Source organism: Aedes albopictus, chromosome 3 (genome assembly GCF_035046485.1).
Source record: "Aedes albopictus strain Foshan chromosome 3, AalbF5, whole genome shotgun sequence".
NCBI lineage: Eukaryota > Metazoa > Arthropoda > Insecta > Diptera > Culicidae > Aedes > Aedes albopictus.
In genome coordinates this window covers 112,803,015-112,828,306 of record NC_085138.1, presented here as the reverse complement: position 1 = coordinate 112,828,306, position 25,292 = coordinate 112,803,015, and the positions used below count along the sequence as shown (strand labels likewise).

General features: G+C 36.9%; 2 protein-coding genes and 1 long non-coding RNA gene across 5 annotated transcripts in view; 2 read left to right on the top strand and 1 right to left on the bottom strand.

Annotated features, from left to right (window-relative positions):
- The window catches only part of LOC109420033 (uncharacterized), a 265,784-nt gene that overhangs the window by 66,196 nt on the left and 174,296 nt on the right, over positions 1 to 25,292 (bottom strand). The window lies entirely within an intron of this gene.
- The window catches only part of LOC134291631 (uncharacterized), a 256,938-nt gene that overhangs the window by 171,070 nt on the left and 60,576 nt on the right, over positions 1 to 25,292 (top strand). The window lies entirely within an intron of this gene.
- LOC109430482 (zinc finger CCCH-type with G patch domain-containing protein) lies at positions 19,085 to 20,877 on the top strand. The gene is made up of 2 exons (XM_029876293.2): positions 19,085 to 19,272; positions 19,328 to 20,877. Exons 1-2 carry the CDS (start codon positions 19,222 to 19,224, stop codon positions 20,831 to 20,833), a joined length of 1,557 nt encoding a protein of 518 aa, XP_029732153.2. The 5' UTR covers positions 19,085 to 19,221; the 3' UTR covers positions 20,834 to 20,877.

The window sequence follows — 25,292 nt, the reverse complement described above, 5'->3', positions numbered from 1 at the left end:
ACTTTCTCTCGGGCAGTTTTTGCCAAATGACCTTTTTCTGGTTGGTGACATTTATACTGAAAAAAATCAATTATTCGAATAAAAATTCTATAACATAAAATTCGAACGCTCCCCTCATTTTGATGCCCTTGATAGTTGACTTGGGGTCCAAACTAAAGATTAAGGCCAGGGACATAAACTTTCTCTCGGGCAGTTTTTGCCAAACGACCTTTTTCTGGTTGGTGGCTCTTATACTGAAAAAATCAATTATTCGAATAAAAATTCTATAACATAAAATTCGAACGCTCCCCTTATTTTGATGCTCTTGATAGTTGACTTGGGGTCTAAACTAAAGATTAAGGCCGGGGACATAAACTTTCTCTCGGGCAGTTTTTGCCAAATGACCTTTTTCTGGTTGGTGACATTTATACTGAAAAAAATCAATTATTCGAATAAAAATTCTATAACATAAAATTCGAACGCTCCCCTTATTTTGATGCCCTTGATAGTTGACTTGGGGTCTAAACAAAAGATTAAGGCCGGGGACATAAACTTTCTCTCGGGCAGTTTTTGCCAAATGACCTTTTTCTGGTTGGTGACTTTTATATTGAAAAAAATCAATTATTCGAATAAAAATTCTATAACATAAAATTCGAACGCTCCCCTCATTTTGATGCCCTTGATAGTTGACTTGGGGTCCAAACTAAAGATTAAGGCCGGGGACATAAACTTTCTCTCGGGCAGTTTTTGCCAATCCACCTTTTTCTGGTTGGTGACTCTTATATTAGAAAAAATCAATTATTCGAACAAAAATTCTATAACATAAAATTCGAACGCTCCCCTTATTTTGATGCCCTTGATAGTTGACTTGGGGTCTAAACAAAAGATTAAGGCCGGGGACATAAATTTTCTCTCGGGCAGTTTTTGCCAAATGACCTTTATCTGGTTGGTGACTCTTATACTAGAAAACATAAAATATTCGAATAAAAATTCTAGAACATAAAATTCGAACGCTCCCCTTATTTTGATGCTCTTGATAGTTGACTTGGGGTCTAAACTAAAGATTAAGGTCGGGGACATAAACTTTCTCTCGGGCAGTTTTTGTCAAACCACCTTTTTCTGGTTGGTGACTTTTATATTAGAAAAAATCAATTATTCGAACAAAAATTCTATAACATAAAATTCGAACGCTCCCCTTATTTTGATGCCCTTGATAGTTGACTTGGGGTCTAAACTAAAGATTAAGGCCGGGGACATAAACTTTCTCTCGGGCAGTTTTTGCCAAACCACCTTTTTCTGGTTGGTGACTCTTATATTAGAAAAAATCAATTATTCGAACAAAAATTCTATAACATAAAATTCGAACGCTCCCCTCATTTTGATGCCCTTGATAGTTGACTTGGGGTCCAAACTAAAGATTAAGGCCGGGGACATAAACTTTCTCTCGGGCAGTTTTTGCCAAATGACCTTTTTCTGGTTGGTGACATTTATACTGAAAAAAATCAATTATTCGAATAAAAATTCTATAGCATAAAATTCGAACGCTCCCCTCATTTTGATGCCCTTGATAGTTGACTTGGGATCTAAACTAAAGATTAAGGCCAGGGACATAAACTTTCTCTCGGGCAGTTTTTGCCAAACGACCTTTTTCTGGTTGGTGGCTCTTATACTGAAAAAATCAATTATTCGAATAAAAATTCTATAACATAAAATTCGAACGCTCCCCTTATTTTGATGCTCTTGATAGTTGACTTGGGGTCTAAACTAAAGATTAAGGCCGGGGACCTAAACTTTCTCTCGGGCAGTTTTTGCCAAATGACCTTTTTCTGGTTGGTGACATTTATACTGAAAAAAATCAATTATTCGAATAAAAATTCGATAACATAAAATTCGAACGCTCCCCTTATTTTGATGCCCTTGATAGTTGACTTGGGGTCTAAACAAAAGATTAAGGCCGGGGACATAAACTTTCTCTCGGGCAGTTTTTGCCAAATGACCTTTTTCTGGTTGGTGACTTTTATATTGAAAAAAATCAATTATTCGAATAAAAATTCTATAACATAAAATTCGAACGCTCCCCTCATTTTGATGCCCTTGATAGTTGACTTGGGGTCCAAACTAAAGATTAAGGCCGGGGACATAAACTTTCTCTCGGGCAGTTTTTGCCAAACGACCTTTTTCTGGTTGGTGACTCTTATATTAGAAAAAATCAATTATTCGAACAAAAATTCTATAACATAAAATTCGAACGCTCCCCTCATTTTGATGCCCTTGATAGTTGACTTGGGGTCTAAACTAAAGTTTAAGGCCGGGGACATAAACTTTTTCTCGGGCAGTTTTTGCCAAATGACCTTTTTCTGGTTGGTGACTTTTATACTAGAAAAAATCAATTATTCGAACAAAAATTCTATTACATAAAATTCGAACGCTCCCCTTATTTTGATGCCCTTGATAGTTGACTTGGGGTCTAAACTAAAGATTAAGGCCGGGGACATAAACTTTCTCTCGGGCAGTTTTTGCCAAATGACCTTTTTCTGGTTGGTGACTTTTATACTAGAAAAAATCAATTATTCGAACAAAAATTCTATAACATAAAATTCGAACGCTCCCCTCATTTTGATGCCCTTGATAGTTGACTTGGGGTCTAAACTAAAGATTAAGGCCGGGGACATAAACTTTTTCTCGGGCAGTTTTTGCCAAATGACCTTTTTCTGGTTGGCGACTTTTATACTAGAAAAAATCAATTATTCGAACAAAAATTCTATAACATAAAATTCGAACGCTCCCCTTATTTTGATGCCCTTGATAGTTGACTTGGGGTCTAAACTAAAGATTAAGGCCGGGGACATAAACTTTCTCTCGGGCAGTTTTTGCCAAACCACCTTTTTCTGGTTGGTGACTCTTATATTAGAAAAAATCAATTATTCGAACAAAAATTCTATAACATAAAATTCGAACGCTCCCCTCATTTTGATGCCCTTGATAGTTGACTTGGGGTCTAAACTAAAGTTTAAGGCCGGGGACATAAACTTTTTCTCGGGCAGTTTTTGCCAAATGACCTTTTTCTGGTTGGTGACTTTTATACTAGAAAAAATCAATTATTCGAACAAAAATTCTATAACATAAAATTCGAACGCTCCCCTCATTTTGATGCCCTTGATAGTTGACTTGGGGTCTAAACTAAAGATTAAGGCCGGGGACATAAACTTTTTCTCGGGCAGTTTTTGCCAAATGACCTTTTTCTGGTTGGCGACTTTTATACTAGAAAAAATCAATTATTCGAACAAAAATTCTATAACATAAAATTCGAACGCTCCCCTTATTTTGATGCCCTTGATAGTTGACTTGGGGTCTAAACTAAAGATTAAGGCCGGGGACATAAACTTTCTCTCGGGCAGTTTTTGCCAAACCACCTTTTTCTGGTTGGTGACTCTTATATTAGAAAAAATCAATTATTCGAACAAAAATTCTATAACATAAAATTCGAACGCTCCCCTCATTTTGATGCCCTTGATAGTTGACTTGGGGTCCAAACTAAAGATTAAGGCCGGGGACATAAACTTTCTCTCGGGCAGTTTTTGCCAAACGACCTTTTTCTGGTTGGTGACTTTTATACTAGAAAAAATCAATTATTCGAACAAAAATTCTATAACATAAAATTCGAACGCTCCCCTCATTTTGATGCCCTTGATAGTTGACTTGGGGTCTAAACTAAAGATTAAGGCCGGGGACATAAACTTTCTCTCGGGCAGTTTTTGCCAAACGACCTTTTTCTGGTTGGTGGCTCTTATACTGAAAAAATCAATTATTCGAATAAAAATTCTATAACATAAAATTCGAACGCTCCCCTTATTTTGATGCCCTTGATAGTTGACTTGGGGTCTAAACTAAAGATTAAGGCCGGGGACATAAATTTTCTCTCGGGCAGTTTTTGCCAAATGACCTTTATCTGGTTGGTGACTCTTATACTAGAAAACATAAAATATTCGAATAAAAATTCTATAACATAAAATTCGAACGCTCCCCTTATTTTGATGCCCTTGATAGTTGACTTGGGGTCTAAACAAAAGATTAAGGCCGGGGACATAAACTTTCTCTCGGGCAGTTTTTGCCAAACCACCTTTTTCTGATTGGTGACTCTTATATTCGAAAAAATCAATTATTCGAACAAAAATTCTAGAACATAAAATTCGAACGCTCCCCTTATTTTGATGCCCTTGATAGTTGATTTGGGGTCTAAACAAAAGATTAAGGCCAGGGACATAAACTTTCTCTCGGGCAGTTTTTGCCAAATGACCTTTTTCTGGTTGGTGACTTTTATACTGAAAAAAATCAATTATTCGAATAAAAATTCTATAACATAAAATTCGAACGCTCCCCTCATTTTGATGCCCTTGATAGTTGACTTGGGGTCTAAACTAAAGATCAAGGCCAGGGACATAAACTTTCTCTCGGGCAGTTTTTGCCAAAAGACCTTTTTCTGGTTGGTGACTCTTATACTGAAAAAAATCAATTATTCGAATAAAAATTCTATAACATAAAATTCGAACGCTCCCCTCATTTTGATGCCCTTGATAGTTGACTTGGGGTCTAAACTAAAGATTAAGGCCGGGGACATAAACTTTCTCTCGGGCAGTTTTTGCCAAAAGACCTTTTTCTGGTTTGTGACTCTTATACTAGAAAAAATCAATTATTCGAATAAAAATTCTATAACATAAAATTCGAACGCTCCCCTCATTTTGATGCCCTTGATAGTTGACTTGGGGTCTAAACTAAAGATCAAGGCCAGGGACATAAACTTTCTCTCGGGCAGTTTTTGCCAAAAGACCTTTTTCTGGTTGGTGACTCTTATACTGAAAAAAATCAATTATTCGAATAAAAATTCTATAACATAAAATTCGAACGCTCCCCTCATTTTGATGCCCTTGATAGTTGACTTGGGGTCTAAACAAAAGATTAAGGCCAGGGACATAAATTTTCTCTCGGGCAGTTTTTGCCAAATGACCTTTTTCTGGTTGGTGACTTTTATACTGAAAAAAATCAATTATTCGAATAAAAATTCTATAGCATAAAATTCGAACGCTCCCCTCATTTTGATGCCCTTGATAGTTGACTTGGGGTCTAAACTAAAGATTAAGGCCAGGGACATAAACTTTCTCTCGGGCAGTTTTTGCCAAATGACCTTTTTCTGGTTGGTGACTTTTATACTGAAAAAAATCAATTATTCGAATAAAAATTCTATAACATAAAATTCGAACGCTCCCCTCATTTTGATGCCCTAGATAGTTGACTTGGGGTCCAAACTAAAGATTAAGGCCGGGGACATAAACTTTCTCTCGGGCAGTTTTTGCCAAATGACCTTTTTCTGGTTGGTGACTTTTATACTGAAAAAAATCAATTATTCGAATAAAAATTCTATAGCATAAAATTCGAACGCTCCCCTCATTTTGATGCCCTTGATAGTTGACTTGGGGTCTAAACTAAAGATTAAGGCCGGGGACATAAACTTTCTCTCGGGCAGTTTTTGCCAAAAGACCTTTTTCTGGTTTGTGACTCTTATACTAGAAAAAAATCAATTATTCGAATAAAAATTCTATAACATAAAATTCGAACGCTCCCCTCATTTTGATGCCCTTGGTAGTTGACTTGGGGTCCAAACTAAAGATTAAGACCGGGGACATAAACTTTCCCTCAGGCAGTTTTTGCCAAATGACCTTTTTCTGGTTGGTGACTCTTATATTAGAAAAAATCAATTATTCGAACAAAAATTCTATAACATAAAATTCGAACGCTCCCCTCATTTTGATGCCCTTGATAGTTGACTTGGGGTCTAAACAAAAGATTAAGGCCGGGGACATAAACTTTCTCTCGGGCAGTTTTTGCCAAATGACCTTTTTCTGGTTTGTGACTCTTATACTAGAAAAAAATCAATTATTCGAATAAAAATTCTATAACATAAAATTCGAACGCTCCCCTCATTTTGATGCCCTTGATAGTTGACTTGGGGTCTAAACAAAAGATTAAGGCCAGGGACATAAACTTTCTCTCGGGCAGTTTTTGCCAAATGACCTTTTTCTGGTTGGTGACTTTTATACTGAAAAAAAATCAATTATTCGAATAAAAATTCTATAACATAAAATTCGAACGCTCCCCTCATTTTGATGCCCTAGATAGTTGACTTGGGGTCCAAACTAAAGATTAAGGCCGGGGACATAAACTTTCTCTCGGGCAGTTTTTGCCAAATGACCTTTTTCTGGTTGGTGACTTTTATACTGAAAAAAATCAATTATTCGAATAAAAATTCTATAGCATAAAATTCGAACGCTCCCCTCATTTTGATGCCCTTGATAGTTGACTTGGGGTCTAAACTAAAGATTAAGGCCGGGGACATAAACTTTCTCTCGGGCAGTTTTTGCCAAAAGACCTTTTTCTGGTTTGTGACTCTTATACTAGAAAAAAAATCAATTATTCGAATAAAAATTCTATAACATAAAATTCGAACGCTCCCTCATTTTGATGCCCTTGGTAGTTGACTTGGGGTCCAAACTAAAGATTAAGACCGGGGACATAAACTTTCCCTCAGGCAGTTTTTGCCAAATGACCTTTTTCTGGTTGGTGACTCTTATATTAGAAAAAATCAATTATTCGAACAAAAATTCTATAACATAAAATTCGAACGCTCCCCTTATTTTGATGCCCTTGATAGTTGACTTGGGGTCTAAACAAAAGATTAAGGCCGGGGACATAAATTTTCTCTCGGGCAGTTTTTGCCAAATGACCTTTATCTGGTTGGTGACTCTTATACTAGAAAACATAAAATATTCGAATAAAAATTCTAGAACATAAAATTCGAACGCTCCCCTTATTTTGATGCTCTTGATAGTTGACTTGGGGTCTAAACTAAAGATTAAGGTCGTGGACATAAACTTTCTCTCGGGCAGTTTTTGTCAAACCACCTTTTTCTGGTTGGTGACTCTTATATTAGAAAAAATCAATTATTCGAACAAAAATTCTATAACATAAAATTCGAACGCTCCCCTTATTTTGATGCCCTTGATAGTTGACTTGGGGTCTAAACAAAAGATTAAGGCCGGGGACATAAATTTTCTCTCGGGCAGTTTTTGCCAAATGACCTTTATCTGGTTGGTGACTCTTATACTAGAAAACATAAAATATTGGAATAAAAATTCTAGAACATAAAATTCGAACGCTCCCCTTGTTTTGATGCTCTTGATAGTTGACTTGGGGTCTAAACTAAAGATTAAGGTCGGGGACATAAACTTTCTCTCGAGCAGTTTTTGTCAAACCACCTTTTTCTGGTTGGTGACTTTTATATTAGAAAAAATCAATTATTCGAACAAAAATTCTATAACATAAAATTCGAACGCTCCCCTTATTTTGATGCCCTTGATAGTTGACTTGGGGTCTAAACTAAAGATTAAGGCCGGGGACATAAACTTTCTCTCGGGCAGTTTTTGCCAAACCACCTTTTTCTGGTTGGTGACTCTTATATTAGAAAAAATCAATTATTCGAACAAAAATTCTATAACATAAAATTCGAACGCTCCCCTCATTTTGATGCCCTTGATAGTTGACTTGGGGTCTAAACTAAAGTTTAAGGCCGGGGACATAAACTTTTTCTCGGGCAGTTTTTGCCAAATGACCTTTTTCTGGTTGGTGACTTTTATACTAGAAAAAATCAATTATTCGAACAAAAATTCTATAACATAAAATTCGAACGCTCCCCTTATTTTGATGCCCTTGATAGTTGACTTGGGGTCTAAACTAAAGATTAAGGCCGGGGACATAAACTTTCTCTCGGGCAGTTTTTGCCAAATGACCTTTTTCTGGTTGGTGACTTTTATACTAGAAAAAATCAATTATTCGAACAAAAATTCTATAACATAAAATTCGAACGCTCCCCTTATTTTGATGCCCTTGATAGTTGACTTGGGGTCTAAACTAAAGATTAAGGCCGGGGACATAAATTTTCTCTCGGGCAGTTTTTGCCAAATGACCTTTATCTGGTTGGTGACTCTTATACTAGAAAACATAAAATATTCGAATAAAAATTCTAGAACATAAAATTCGAACGCTCCCCTTATTTTGATGCTCTTGATAGTTGACTTGGGGTCTAAACTAAAGATTAAGGCCGGGGACATAAACTTTCCCCCGGGCAGTTTTTGCCAAACCACCTTTTTCTGGTTGGTGACTCTTATATTAGAAAAAATCAATTATTCTATAACATAAAATTCGAACGCTCCCCTTGTTTTGATGCCCTTGATAGTTGACTTGAGGTCTTAACTAAAGATTAAGGCCGGGGACATAAACTTTCTCTCGGGCAGTTTTTGCCAAACCACCTTTTTCTGGTTGGTGACTCTTATATTAGAAAAAATCAATTATTCGAACAAAAATTCTATAACATAAAATTCGAACGCTCCCCTTATTTTGATGCCCTTGATAGTTGACTTGGGGTCTAAACAAAAGATTAAGGCCGGGGACATAAACTTTCTCTCGGGCAGTTTTTGCCAAATGACCTTTTTCTGGTTGGTGACATTTATACTGAAAAAAATCAATTATTCGAATAAAAATTCTATAGCATAAAATTCGAACGCTCCCCTCATTTTGATGCCCTTGATAGTTGACTTGGGGTCTAAACTAAAGATTAAGGCCGGGGACATAAACTTTCTCTCGGGCAGTTTTTGCCAAACCACCTTTTTCTGGTTGGTGACTCTTATATTAGAAAAAATCAATTATTCGAACAAAAATTCTATAACATAAAATTCGAACGCTCCCCTTATTTTGATGCCCTTGATAGTTGACTTGGGGTCTAAACAAAAGATTAAGGCCGGGGACATAAACTTTCTCTCGGGCAGTTTTTGCCAAATGACCTTTTTCTGGTTGGTGACATTTATACTGAAAAAAATCAATTATTCGAATAAAAATTCTATAGCATAAAATTCGAACGCTCCCCTCATTTTGATGCCCTTGATAGTTGACTTGGGGTCTAAACTAAAGATTAAGGCCGGGGACATAAACTTTCTCTCGGGCAGTTTTTGCCAAACCACCTTTTTCTGGTTGGTGACTCTTATATTAGAAAAAATCAATTATTCGAACAAAAATTCTATAACATAAAATTCGAACGCTCCCCTTATTTTGATGCCCTTGATAGTTGACTTGGGGTCTAAACTAAAGATTAAGGCCGGGGACATAAACTTTCCCCCGGGCAGTTTTTGCCAAACCACCTTTTTCTGGTTGGTGACTCTTATATTAGAAAAAATCAATTATTCTATAACATAAAATTCGAACGCTCCCCTTGTTTTGATGCCCTTGATAGTTGACTTGAGGTCTTAACTAAAGATTAAGGCCGGGGACATAAACTTTCTCTCGGGCAGTTTTTGCCAAACCACCTTTTTCTGGTTGGTGACTCTTATATTAGAAAAAATCAATTATTCGAACAAAAATTCTATAACATAAAATTCGAACGCTCCCCTTATTTTGATGCCCTTGATAGTTGACTTGGGGTCTAAACAAAAGATTAAGGCCGGGGACATAAACTTTCTCTCGGGCAGTTTTTGCCAAATGACCTTTTTCTGGTTGGTGACATTTATACTGAAAAAAATCAATTATTCGAATAAAAATTCTATAGCATAAAATTCGAACGCTCCCCTCATTTTGATGCCCTTGATAGTTGACTTGGGGTCTAAACTAAAGATTAAGGCCGGGGACATAAACTTTCTCTCGGGCAGTTTTTGCCAAACCACCTTTTTCTGGTTGGTGACTCTTATATTAGAAAAAATCAATTATTCGAACAAAAATTCTATAACATAAAATTCGAACGCTCCCCTCATTTTGATGCCCTTGATTGTTGACTTGGGGTCTAAACTAAAGATTAAGGCCGGGGACATAAACTTTTTCTCGGGCAGTTTTTGCCAAATGACCTTTTTCTGGTTGGTGACTTTTATACTAGAAAAAATCAATTATTCGAACAAAAATTCTATAACATAAAATTCGAACGCTCCCCTCATTTTGATGCCCTTGATAGTTGACTTGGGGTCTAAACTAAAGATTAAGGCCGGGGACATAAACTTTTTCTCGGGCAGTTTTTGCCAAATGACCTTTTTCTGGTTGGTGACTCTTATATTAGAAAAAATCAATTATTCGAACAAAAATTCTATAACATAAAATTCGAACGCTCCCCTTATTTTGATGCCCTTGATAGTTGACTTGGGGTCTAAACAAAAGATTAAGGCCGGGGACATAAACTTTCTCTCGGGCAGTTTTTGCCAAATGACCTTTTTCTGGTTGGTGACATTTATACTGAAAAAAATCAATTATTCGAATAAAAATTCTATAACATAAAATTCGAACGCTCCCCTCATTTTGATGCCCTTGATAGTTGACTTGGGGTCCAAACTAAAGATTAAGGCCAGGGACATAAACTTTCTCTCGGGCAGTTTTTGCCAAACGACCTTTTTCTGGTTGGTGGCTCTTATACTGAAAAAATCAATTATTCGAATAAAAATTCTATAACATAAAATTCGAACGCTCCCCTTATTTTGATGCTCTTGATAGTTGACTTGGGGTCTAAACTAAAGATTAAGGCCGGGGACATAAACTTTCTCTCGGGCAGTTTTTGCCAAATGACCTTTTTCTGGTTGGTGACATTTATACTGAAAAAAATCAATTATTCGAATAAAAATTCTATAACATAAAATTCGAACGCTCCCCTTATTTTGATGCCCTTGATAGTTGACTTGGGGTCTAAACAAAAGATTAAGGCCGGGGACATAAACTTTCTCTCGGGCAGTTTTTGCCAAATGACCTTTTTCTGGTTGGTGACTTTTATATTGAAAAAAATCAATTATTCGAATAAAAATTCTATAACATAAAATTCGAACGCTCCCCTCATTTTGATGCCCTTGATAGTTGACTTGGGGTCCAAACTAAAGATTAAGGCCGGGGACATAAACTTTCTCTCGGGCAGTTTTTGCCAATCCACCTTTTTCTGGTTGGTGACTCTTATATTAGAAAAAATCAATTATTCGAACAAAAATTCTATAACATAAAATTCGAACGCTCCCCTTATTTTGATGCCCTTGATAGTTGACTTGGGGTCTAAACAAAAGATTAAGGCCGGGGACATAAATTTTCTCTCGGGCAGTTTTTGCCAAATGACCTTTATCTGGTTGGTGACTCTTATACTAGAAAACATAAAATATTCGAATAAAAATTCTAGAACATAAAATTCGAACGCTCCCCTTATTTTGATGCTCTTGATAGTTGACTTGGGGTCTAAACTAAAGATTAAGGTCGGGGACATAAACTTTCTCTCGGGCAGTTTTTGTCAAACCACCTTTTTCTGGTTGGTGACTTTTATATTAGAAAAAATCAATTATTCGAACAAAAATTCTATAACATAAAATTCGAACGCTCCCCTTATTTTGATGCCCTTGATAGTTGACTTGGGGTCTAAACTAAAGATTAAGGCCGGGGACATAAACTTTCTCTCGGGCAGTTTTTGCCAAACCACCTTTTTCTGGTTGGTGACTCTTATATTAGAAAAAATCAATTATTCGAACAAAAATTCTATAACATAAAATTCGAACGCTCCCCTCATTTTGATGCCCTTGATAGTTGACTTGGGGTCCAAACTAAAGATTAAGGCCGGGGACATAAACTTTCTCTCGGGCAGTTTTTGCCAAATGACCTTTTTCTGGTTGGTGACATTTATACTGAAAAAAATCAATTATTCGAATAAAAATTCTATAGCATAAAATTCGAACGCTCCCCTCATTTTGATGCCCTTGATAGTTGACTTGGGATCTAAACTAAAGATTAAGGCCAGGGACATAAACTTTCTCTCGGGCAGTTTTTGCCAAACGACCTTTTTCTGGTTGGTGGCTCTTATACTGAAAAAATCAATTATTCGAATAAAAATTCTATAACATAAAATTCGAACGCTCCCCTTATTTTGATGCTCTTGATAGTTGACTTGGGGTCTAAACTAAAGATTAAGGCCGGGGACATAAACTTTCTCTCGGGCAGTTTTTGCCAAATGACCTTTTTCTGGTTGGTGACATTTATACTGAAAAAAATCAATTATTCGAATAAAAATTCGATAACATAAAATTCGAACGCTCCCCTTATTTTGATGCCCTTGATAGTTGACTTGGGGTCTAAACAAAAGATTAAGGCCGGGGACATAAACTTTCTCTCGGGCAGTTTTTGCCAAATGACCTTTTTCTGGTTGGTGACTTTTATATTGAAAAAAATCAATTATTCGAATAAAAATTCTATAACATAAAATTCGAACGCTCCCCTCATTTTGATGCCCTTGATAGTTGACTTGGGGTCCAAACTAAAGATTAAGGCCGGGGACATAAACTTTCTCTCGGGCAGTTTTTGCCAAACGACCTTTTTCTGGTTGGTGACTCTTATATTAGAAAAAATCAATTATTCGAACAAAAATTCTATAACATAAAATTCGAACGCTCCCCTCATTTTGATGCCCTTGATAGTTGACTTGGGGTCTAAACTAAAGTTTAAGGCCGGGGACATAAACTTTTTCTCGGGCAGTTTTTGCCAAATGACCTTTTTCTGGTTGGTGACTTTTATACTAGAAAAAATCAATTATTCGAACAAAAATTCTATTACATAAAATTCGAACGCTCCCCTTATTTTGATGCCCTTGATAGTTGACTTGGGGTCTAAACTAAAGATTAAGGCCGGGGACATAAACTTTCTCTCGGGCAGTTTTTGCCAAATGACCTTTTTCTGGTTGGTGACTTTTATACTAGAAAAAAATCAATTATTCGAACAAAAATTCTATAACATAAAATTCGAACGCTCCCCTCATTTTGATGCCCTTGATAGTTGACTTGGGGTCTAAACTAAAGATTAAGGCCGGGGACATAAACTTTTTCTCGGGCAGTTTTTGCCAAATGACCTTTTTCTGGTTGGCGACTTTTATACTAGAAAAAATCAATTATTCGAACAAAAATTCTATAACATAAAATTCGAACGCTCCCCTTATTTTGATGCCCTTGATAGTTGACTTGGGGTCTAAACAAAAGATTAAGGCCGGGGACATAAACTTTCTCTCGGGCAGTTTTTGCCAAATGACCTTTTTCTGGTTGGTGACATTTATACTGAAAAAAATCAATTATTCGAATAAAAATTCTATAACATAAAATTCGAACGCTCCCCTCATTTTGATGCCCTTGATAGTTGACTTGAGGTCTTAACTAAAGATTAAGGCCGGGGACATAAACTTTCTCTCGGGCAGTTTTTGCCAAACCACCTTTTTCTGGTTGGTGACTCTTATATTAGAAAAAATCAATTATTCGAACAAAAATTCTATAACATAAAATTCGAACGCTCCCCTTATTTTGATGCCCTTGATAGTTGACTTGGGGTCTAAACAAAAGATTAAGGCCGGGGACATAAACTTTCTCTCGGGCAGTTTTTGCCAAATGACCTTTTTCTGGTTGGTGACATTTATACTGAAAAAAATCAATTATTCGAATAAAAATTCTATAACATAAAATTCGAACGCTCCCCTCATTTTGATGCCCTTGATAGTTGACTTGGGGTCCAAACTAAAGATTAAGGCCAGGGACATAAACTTTCTCTCGGGCAGTTTTTGCCAAACGACCTTTTTCTGGTTGGTGGCTCTTATACTGAAAAAATCAATTATTCGAATAAAAATTCTATAACATAAAATTCGAACGCTCCCCTTATTTTGATGCTCTTGATAGTTGACTTGGGGTCTAAACTAAAGATTAAGGCCGGGGACATAAACTTTCTCTCGGGCAGTTTTTGCCAAATGACCTTTTTCTGGTTGGTGACATTTATACTGAAAAAAATCAATTATTCGAATAAAAATTCTATAACATAAAATTCGAACGCTCCCCTCATTTTGATGCCCTTGATAGTTGACTTGGGGTCCAAACTAAAGATTAAGGCCGGGGACATAAACTTTCTCTCGGGCAGTTTTTGCCAAATGACCTTTTTCTGGTTGGTGACATTTATACTGAAAAAAATCAATTATTCGAATAAAAATTCTATAGCATAAAATTCGAACGCTCCCCTCATTTTGATGCCCTTGATAGTTGACTTGGGATCTAAACTAAAGATTAAGGCCAGGGACATAAACTTTCTCTCGGGCAGTTTTTGCCAAACGACCTTTTTCTGGTTGGTGGCTCTTATACTGAAAAAATCAATTATTCGAATAAAAATTCTATAACATAAAATTCGAACGCTCCCCTTATTTTGATGCTCTTGATAGTTGACTTGGGGTCTAAACTAAAGATTAAGGCCGGGGACATAAACTTTCTCTCGGGCAGTTTTTGCCAAACCACCTTTTTCTGGTTGGTGACTCTTATATTAGAAAAAAATCAATTATTCGAACAAAAATTCTATAACATAAAATTCGAACGCTCCCCTCATTTTGATGCCCTTGATAGTTGACTTGGGGTCTAAACAAAAGATTAAGGCCGGGGACATAAACTTTCTCTCGGGCAGTTTTTGCCAAATGACCTTTTTCTGGTTGGTGACTTTTATATTGAAAAAAATCAATTATTCGAATAAAAATTCTATAACATAAAATTCGAACGCTCCCCTCATTTTGATGCCCTTGATAGTTGACTTGGGGTCCAAACTAAAGATTAAGGCCGGGGACATAAACTTTCTCTCGGGCAGTTTTTGCCAAATGACCTTTTTCTGGTTGGTGACATTTATACTGAAAAAAATCAATTATTCGAATAAAAATTCTATAGCATAAAATTCGAACGCTCCCCTCATTTTGATGCCCTTGATAGTTGACTTGGGGTCTAAACTAAAGATCAAGGCCAGGGACATAAACTTTTTCTCGGGCAGTTTTTGCCAAATGACCTTTTTCTGGTTGGTGACTCATATATTAGAAAAAATCAATTATTCGAATAAAAATTCTAGAACATAAAATTCGAACGCTCCCCTTATTTTGATGCTCTTGATAGTTGACTTGGGGTCTAAACTAAAGATTAAGGCCGGGGACATAAACTTTCTCTCGGGTAGTTTTTGCCAAACCACCTTTTTCTGGTTGGTGACTCTTATATTAGAAAAAATCAATTATTCGAACAAAAATTCTATAACATAAAATTCGAACGCTCCCCTCATTTTGATGCCCTTGATAGTTGACTTGGGGTCTAAACAAAAGATTAAGGCCGGGGACATAAACTTTCTCTCGGGCAGTTTTTGCCAAATGACCTGTTTCTGGTTGGTGACTCTTATACTAGAAAAAATCAATTATTCGAACAAAAATTCTATAACATAAAATTCGAACGCTCCCCTTATTTTGATGCCCTTGCTAGTTGACTTGGGGTCTAAACTAAAGATTAAGGCCGGGGACATAAACTTTCTCTCGGGTAGTTTTTGCCAAACCACCTTTTTCTGGTTGGTGACTTTTATACTAGAAAAAATCAATTATTCGAACAAAAATTCTATAACATAAAATTCGAACGCTCCCCTCATTTTGATGCCCTTGATAGTTGACTTGGGGTCTAAACAAAAGATTAAGGCCGGGGACATAAACTTTCTCTCGGGCAGTTTTTGCCAAACCACCTTTTTCTGGTTGGTGACTCTTATATTAGAAAAAAAACAATTATTCGAACAAAAATTCTATTACATAAAATTCGAACGCTCCCCTTATTTTGATGCCCTTGATAGTTGACTTGGGGTCTAAACAAAAGATTAAGGCCGGGGACATAAACTTTCTCTCGGGCAGTTTTTGCCAAATGACCTGTTTCTGGTTGGTGACTCTTATACTAGAAAAAATTAAATATTCGAATAAAAATTCTAGAACATAAAATTCGAACGCTCCCCTTATTTTGATGCCCTTGATAGTTGACTTGGGGTCTAAACTAAAGATTAAGGTCGGGGACATAAACTTTCTCTTGGGCAGTTTTTGCCAAACCACCTTTTTCTGGTTGGTGACTCTTATATTACAAAAATCAATTATTCGAACAAAAATTCTATAACATAAAATTCGTACGCTCCCCTTATTTTGATGCCCATGATAGTTGACTTGGGGTCTAAACAAAAGATTAAGGCCGGGGACATAAACTTTCTCTCGGTCAGTTTTTGCCAAATGACCTATTTCTGGTTGGTGACTCTTATACTAGAAAACATAAAATATTCGAATAAAAATTCTAGAACATAAAATTCGAAAGCTCCCCTTATTTTGATGCCCTTGAAAGTTGACTTGGGGTCTAAACAAAAGATTAAGGCCGGGGACATAAACTTTCTCTCGGGCAGTTTTTGCCAAATGACCTGTTTCTGGTTGGTGACTCTTATACTAGAAAAAAATAAATATTCGAACAAAAATTCTATAACATAAAATTCGAACGCTCCCCTTATTTTGATGCCCTTGATAGTTGACTTGGGGTCTAAACTAAAGATTAAGGTCGGGGACATAAACTTTCTCTCGGGCAGTTTTTGCCAAACCACCTTTTTCTGGTTGGTGACTCTTATATTACAAAAATCAATTATTCGAACAAAAATTCTATAACATAAAATTCGAACGCTCCCCTTATTTTGATGCCCTTGATAGTTGACTTTGGGTCTTAACTAAAGATTAAGGCCGGGGACCTAAACTTTCTCTTGGGCAGTTTTTGCCAAATGACCTTTTTCTGGTTGGTGATTCTTATACTAGAAAAAATCAATTATTCGAATAAAAATTCTATAACATAAAATTCGAACGCTCCCCTCATTTTGATGCTTTTGATAGTTAACTTGGGGTCTAAACTAAAGATTAAGGCCGGGGACATAAACTTTCTCTCGGGCAGTTTTTTGCCAAATGACCTTTTCCTGGTTGGTGACTCTTATACTAGAAAAAATCAATTATTCGAATAAAAATTCTATAACATGAAATTCGAACGCTCCCCTCATTTTGATGCACTTGATAGTTGACTTGGGGTCTAAACTAAAGATTAAGGCCGGGGACATAAAATTTGCAATACCGGACGACATTCAAATGACATGAGTATTTTACTAGAAACTTTTTTTTAATATCGTGCAATATTTTCAATATCGCGCGTGACATCCGACTCACGTTGGTATTCTAACGCTGGTGATATTTTGCAGGCATGTAACATTTTTCACGCGGTGCAACATTTTTAATGCAATACAACATTTTTTATATCGCGTGACATTCAACCCACTTCAATATTCTTATGGAGCATATAGGCATTCATATGGGAGTGGCATTATACAATTATGCAACATTTTTCATGCGATGCAACAATTTTCATGTCATTTTTTCTCAGGAGGTGGCATTTTGCAGCATGCAACATTTTTTTTTGCGGTGCAACAATTTTCATGTCATGCAACATTTTTACCATTGCGTGACATTAAACTTGCCGTATTATTTCCCAGGAGGTGGCGTTTTGTCTCGCGTTTTGCAGCATGCAACATTTATTTTTGCTGTGCAACAATTTTCTTATCATGCAACATTTTTAATAGCGTGCGACATCAAACCCACATTAGTATTCTACTTGAGGTAACATTTTGCAGGCATGCAACATTTTTCTTCTGATGCAACATTTTACATGTCGTGCATTTTTCTTATCATGCAACATTTTTTATAACGCGCAACATTAAACCTGCATTTGTATTCTACTTGAGGTAACATTTTGCAGGCATGCAACATTTTTCTTCTGATGCAACATTTTCCATGTCGTGCAACAAGTTTCATTTCATGCTTCATTTTCCATATCGTGCACATTTTTAATATCGCGTAACATTCAACCTATGATAATATTCTCATGGAGGAGATATTTTACAGGTTTGCAAAATTGTTTTGGTTGTGCAACAATTTTCATATCATGCAACATTTTCTATAACGCGCACAACATTAAACCTGCATTTGTATTCAACTAGAGGTAACATTTTGCAGGCATGCAACATTTTTCTTCTGATGCAACATTTTCCATGTCGTGCAACAAGTTTCATTTCATGCTTCATTTTCCATATCGTGCACATTTTTAATATCGCGTGACATTTAACCTATGCTTATATTCTCATGGAGGAGTTATTTTACAGGTTTGCAACATTTTTTTGGTTGTGCAATAATTTTCTTATCATGCAAAATTTTTTATAACGCGCAACATTGAACTTGCATTTGTAATCTACTTGAGGTAACATTTTGCAGGCATGCAACATTTTTCTTCTGATGCAACATTTTCCATGTCGTGCAACAAGTTTTATCTCATGCTTCATTTTCCACATCGTGCACATTTTTAATATCGTGTGACATTCAACCTATGCTTATATTCTCATGGAGATGTTTTACAGGCATGCAACATTATTTTGGTTGTGCAACAATTTTCTTATGCAACATTTTTTATAACGCGCAACATTAAACCTACATTTGTATTCAACTAGAGGTAACATTTTGCTGGCATGCAACATTTTTCATCTGATGCAACATTTTCCATGTCGTGCAACAAGTTTTATCTCATGCTTCATTTTCCACATCGTGCACATTTTTAATATCGTGTGACATTCAACCTATGCTTATATTCTCATGGAGATGTTTTACAGGCATGCAACATTATTTTGGTTGTGCAACAATTTTCTTATGCAACATTTTTTATAACGCGCAACATTAAACCTACATTTGTATTCAACTAGAGGTAACATTTTGCTGGCATGCAACATTTTTCATCTGATGCAACATTTTCCATGTCGTGCAACAAGTTTCATCTTATGTTTCATTTTCCATATCGTGCAACATTTTTTTAAAATCGCGTTACATTCAACCTATGTTGGTATTCTTATAGAGGTGACATTTTACAGGCATGCAACATTTTTTTATGCGATGCAACATTTTTGTCGTCGCGCAACATTTTCAGTTGTTGCAACTGGTCGGGCATATGATTTACATGAATAAACGTCTTATCGGTACAAAGTCACTCCATTGTTGAAGTACGGTACAAAAACTGGTTGTTAGATTCACACCAACCAGTAAAAACACGGAAAAATAAAAAAGGTTGTTGGTTGCTGGATGTTAGATTCACGCAAGTAATTTTTATTTAGCGTACAAAACCGTAAACAAAAAGTGATTGTTTTGATTCTCAGGTTCTTGACAAGGCCGCGTATCACCCAGCACTGAGCCGCTACCGACGAAAAGATTAAAGTTTCATTCGACAAAATTTTCATTCATGATTATCCGAGTGGTTCTGTAAAACGGATGCAAACGCCATGAGCAGTTGCCAAGACTTGAATGAATCTATCCAGCTGTACAATGAGCAGGTAAATTGTTGAGATTTGACTTACTGACAGTTATTGATAATGTTTTGTTTTTCAGCTTGTTCAGGTGAATCAGGCCTTGGAGAGCGCAGGCGATGGCCCCGAGCGAGAATCATTGCTGAACTTGAAGAGTGACCTTGAGGAACTGCTAAAGCTCACCCTCGAGACTGTCGAGCACGAGACTGATGATGACCCGGACCAGCCGGATGCTCCGGCTTCGGGCAGCAGCAATGAGGATGACGAGTTTGCTTTGTTCATGTCGGAAATAAATGCACTGGATGCACCGAAACCTGAGGCACAACCACCATCCAAGAAGGACGATGTCGGCGTGAGTGAGCAGGATCCGTTCAAAGATCTCGTCGGTAGCAAGTGCTCGGCCCCGCATGTGCACAAGTGGGGATCGAAGTCGTACCATAACGCTTTGATATGCAGCCTGGACTCTTCGGATCTGGAAGATGTATCAGCGAAGGTACTGTTCATCAACCCAACCCATCAGGAAATGATTCCTTGCGTTTACTTCCTCGAGGGTGACTGCAAATTTGACGACGAAAAGTGCCGCTTCTCACATGGGGAAGTCGTTCCGGTTAGCGAATTGAAGGAATATCGTCAGCCTAGATTTGAACTTTTGAAAAGGAAGGGTTGCAGGGTATTGGCAAAGCATAGGAATCGTATTTGGAGCAAAGGAACAATCAAACAGGTCGATTTCGATAGTAAAACGTGCAAAATTCAAATGGACGAAGGACGTCACGAGGTGGAGTTGCAGTTCGAAGATATTCTGCCAATGGAGGATGATGGCGCGTCACTTAGTTCAGATTCCGAGTCAAATACAGATAGCGAAGAGGAAAAAGACGAGGATGTTGTGTCGCTTGAACAGGCCCAAATTATTCAGCGAAGTTTGTTGAACCCGGCTCCTGATCAAAGGTTGGGAGATTGGGAGAAACATACCAAAGGAATTGGGTCAAAAATTATGCTGAAGATGGGTTACGTCGTCGGAGCAGGACTTGGAAGCAGAGGTGAAGGAATAGTTGTTCCGGTTAGTGCCCAAGTTTTACCTCAAGGTAGATCGTTGGACTATTGTATGCAACTCCGCGAACAGGCCAATGGCGATAAGAATCTATTCAGTGTTGAGAAGAAGCTTCTGCGCCAGAAGAGGATTCAAGAGAAGCGCGATTCCAAAAATTACGCCAAAAACAAACCCAAAAAGGATGTCTTCAACTTTCTAAACAGCGAAATTTTCGGTTCCAACAGCAGTTTGCCCAGCCCATCAACCAGTAGAAACTCCACTGGAAATCATTCCAGCCCCATCGATCTACCTGGAACATCGTCGAAAAACCTCAACATTGCCAGCCTCAAACTAACCGAACAGATGCGCCGGCTGGAAATGGACATAGAAAAGTTGTCCCATTCGCTAACGCGACACCAGCCGGGTTCGAAGATGCACTCGAATCTTCAGAGGCAGATTGCCGACAAGCGGCGGGAGGTTTCCGAGATTCAAAAAACGGAATACTCCATTTCTCGAGAGCAACAGTTGCGGAGTGATAAACGCAAAATGACAGTATTTTAGGAAATGGGAGAGTAAAATTGAAAATTGTATGCTTATCGAGGTAAGTTTGATTATATTTTTAATTGATGACGTCCTGGACAAGTTCTTAAAATTTACACCCAAAGGGTTTTTGACCCTTTCTCGGTAGTGCAGGTGAATAAAATTGTGCATTACCAAAATTCACATCGAAACGACCTCTTCGTCCTCTTATACCACCTGTATCAGATACCTTATTGCATGAACTTGTTTTAACAGTGATTATCGTGAAGATTTTGTGCCATAAGGATGATTTTGTTGTTGTTGTTTTCTCAATTTCTTGCAACATAAACAACATAGTTATCCAAAGTTTTGCTCAAACAGCATCAAATTAGGCAAGGAAGCATAATACCCACTCTTTTTGCACCATTTCATTGCAGAAACGGAGAATTGACCTTCTCACCATACAAAAATTCAGCTCATTACTACAAATCTAGTACTACACCGAACGTGCCCCATTGCCCTAGTAGTTCGAAACCCTATATGGATAAGTGGAGAATATATGCTGTCGTTGAATCAATTCGTTTGCTGTCCTTCTGCTTTTCTTTGTGATTGAAGATTTTCAACGTGCTACCTTACCGGAGCACGTGGATATTTTGTTTTCGCAATTCAAATCACCATTTTTGTTCATTAAAATGACAACGCAGATGTCATTTAGAAGGTTCCACGAAAGCTATTTATTACATCAATGATTGATGTACGACCAATGCAACGATGCATCAATGCAACGACGGAACAATACAACGATGTACCAATGCATTGGTACATCGTTGTATTGTTCCGTCGTTGCATTGATGCATCGTTGCACAGTGGGCAAAATCGAGCCAAAAAACGGAACTTATTTTTGCCGCTGGTTTGAAGCAATAAAAAGTATGTATCCCAAAGGAAAAAACCATGCTAAATCGATTGGTGATGGTCTCGTGACCGGCAGGTGACGGGAAGTGGCCTCTTTGGCCACTTTCAGGTCCCGAACCTGGTTTTCCAGGTTCCGCACCAAGCTATTTTCAATCAAATCAGCTAAATATAGAGTGCGGCACATCATTTCATGTCTATTATTGGTAAGGATGTTAGTGGTGACTATTTAAGACCTCACCAAGGTCATATGGCCACTTCCGGATCCTGGTCCAGTTCCTCCGGTTCCGGATTCCGGCCATTTCAAGTGAAGTCACCTAAATATACAGTGCGACATATCAATTCATATCTATTTTCAACAGGCATGTGAGTAGTAACTGTTTGAGACCTCACCAAGGTCATATGGCCACTTCCAGATCCTGGTCCCGTTCCTCCGGATCCAGATTCCGGCCATTTTAAGTGAAGTCAGCTAAATATACGGTGCGACATATCAATTCATATCTATTTTCAATAAGCATGTGAGTGGTGACTATTTTATACCTCATCGAGGTCATATGGCCACTTCCGGATCCTGGTCCAGTTCCTCCAGATCCGGATTCCGGCCATTTCAAGTGAAGTCAGCTATATATATACGGTGTGACATATCAATTCATATCTATTTTCAATGAGCATGTGAGTGGTAACTATTTTATACCTCACCAAGGTCATATGGCCACTTCCGGATCCTGGTCCAGTTCCTCCGGATCCGGATTCATGCCATTTCAAGTGAAGTCAGCTATATACAAAGTGAGCCATATCAATTCATATCTATTTTCAACAGGCATGTGAGATGTGACTATTTGAGACCTTACCGGGGTCATATGGCCACTTCCGGATCCTGGTCCAGTTCTTCTGGATCCGGATTCCGGCCATGTCAAATGTAGTCAGCTATATATACGGTGTGACATATCAATTCATATCTATTTTCAACAGGCATGTGAATGGTAACTGTTTGAGACCTCACCGAGGTCATATGGCCACTTCCGGATCCTGGTCCAGTTCCTCCGGATCCAGATTCCGGCCATTTCAAGTGAAGTCAGCTATATATACGGTGCGACATATCAATTCATATCTATTTTCAATAAGCATGTGAGTGGTGACTATTTTATACCTCATCGAGGTCATATGCCCACTTCCGGATCCGCAATATTTATTCAGTGTAAATATAACATCTTCTATTTGATTTCTTGTGTTTTTGTAGGCAAAAGTTTTTTTTATTTCCGTGGATAAAATTACAGTTAATCAAATGAACGTATCGATTTTACTACCGGACTAACATTTTTGCTGAGCTTTCTTCCGATTGCATTTGCATGATAAGCTCTTATGCGGCTAATTTTGTTAGTAGGGTAAAAAACCCAACTTCTGTGGAAATTGCTCCGTGTATTTTATCTGAAGGATGTCCATATAATATTTCTGTAGGGTTTTCATTCAATAATTCCATCACGAGTTCTTCTAAGAAATTCGTCCCCAGAGGATTAATAATCAAATTATATCTATAATATTACCTACAATATCTTGTCGAATTACTTTAGTGAAAAAATCTTGGAAGAATTACAGCCGGAATAATTTCTGATGAAATTCCGGAAATCATTGCCTAAAAATATTCAAAGGCATTGAAGAGGGAATTCACAATAAAATTGATCATGGATTTCCCAAAGAAGGAGAAATTTCCGACAGAGTTATAGAAGGTATTCCCAAAAAAATAGCAAAATGGTTTTCATAAGAAATTGCAGAGGAAAAGCTGGAAGGGTTTGTTCAGTGAATTTCCGATAAAAAAATGCGTGAAAGAATTAACAAAATATATTTTAGAAAGAACATCAACCAGCACATGATGTTTCATATAAGCTCCTGAAAGAATTTCCACGGGTTTATTTTAATGGAAATATTGTAAGGTAACTTCCGAACTTATCAGGCTTTTTCATAGTATTCAGACTATTTCATATAAATAACCTCCATGGGAAAAGGGATCAAAATCCAAAGTTTCATTTCGGAACTACTAAACGCACTAAAACGCAGATAAAAAATTAATTTGATTTTTTTTTCTTCAGGGCGAGCTATCACTTTATCGATTATCAATAAATTATCAAAGTGAATTACATCTGTTTTGTTAATTTGACTACCTAAACGAAAATATTGAAAATCAAATAAATGATGTTATACTCCAAAAATGTCTAACTTTGTTTAGAGTACGAAAAATAAAAATATTTTGTTTTCTAAAACACCATTTGCCGATGAAACTTCAGAAAGAAATATTCCTAAAGGAGTATTCGAAAGAATAATAAAATGAATTGTTGATGAAATTCCTTAATTAGTTCTCGTGAAATGTCAAAGAAATTCGCCTGTTATTCTGCTTGGATTTTTTCTTCAAAGAAATTCGACAAAAAATCGTAGGTAATATTTCAGATATAATTTTGCTATTATTCCTCTGGAGACGAATTTCTGCGAAGAACTCCTGACGGAATTAATGAATGAAAACAGTACAGTTGTATTTTCTGGAGATTCCTTCAGTCATTATTCAGATAAAATTCACGATTACCAAGCAAATATTCTTCAGAAACTAATAGAACAAGTTTCGTAGGAAGTTATTGTTGAATTTTATGGCTATTTTGAATTTAATTCCTAAAAAAAATATATTATAGACAAATTAAAAAAAAAATGGGTTGTTTAGTGAATAAAATATTGCTATTTTTATAGCCTAATCAAAAGAGCTCATTTTTCTGAGTATTACGTGATTTCATTGGATTCCAATAGCTTTTTTTATGGTTAAATTAATAGAACAGTTTTAATTTTCGTGGATAGAATGACCATTCAATCGATAAAGTGACAGTTCGACCCGAACAAAAAATTTTCCCCATACAAACTTTAAATGCGTTTTAAAAATAGGGGCTGTCCATAAACCACGTGGTCATTTTTTTGGGAATTTTCAAATTAACAATGGATTTCCGAAAGAAATTGCTGAAGAAGTTCTTAAAGAAATTACTGAAGTTACTTTCAAACAAATTGCCGAAGGATTTCCAAAAAGAGTTACAGAGCAAAGTCTAGCAAAGTGGTTAGGGACTTTTTTAATCATCTAGCCAAGGGATTTCTATAAAAACTCAAGGAAGTATTTACAAAAAAAAAATATTTCCTTCAACAATAATTCTCGAAGGATTTTTTGTAGCGATTTCCACAAGAATCGGTCTCTTTAGTAATATTTAGATTTCATGACAGTTCAACTTGAACTGTTATTTTATCCACGGAAATTAAAACTGGTTATTTGACAACAAAAACATTAGAAAGCAAATAAATGGTGTAACATTTACTCTGAAAATGTGTTTCGTTCTTCGCACTGTTTATTCAGCTTACTTCGCTTGAAATGGACGGACTCCGGATCCGGAGGAACTGGACCAGGATCCGGAAGTGGTCATATGACCCCGGTAAGGTCTCAAATAGTCACCACTCAAAAGCTTATTGAAAATAGATATGAATTGATATGTCACACCGTATATATAGCTGACTTCATTTGACATGGCCGGAATCTGGATCCGGAGGAACTGGACCAGGATCCGGATGT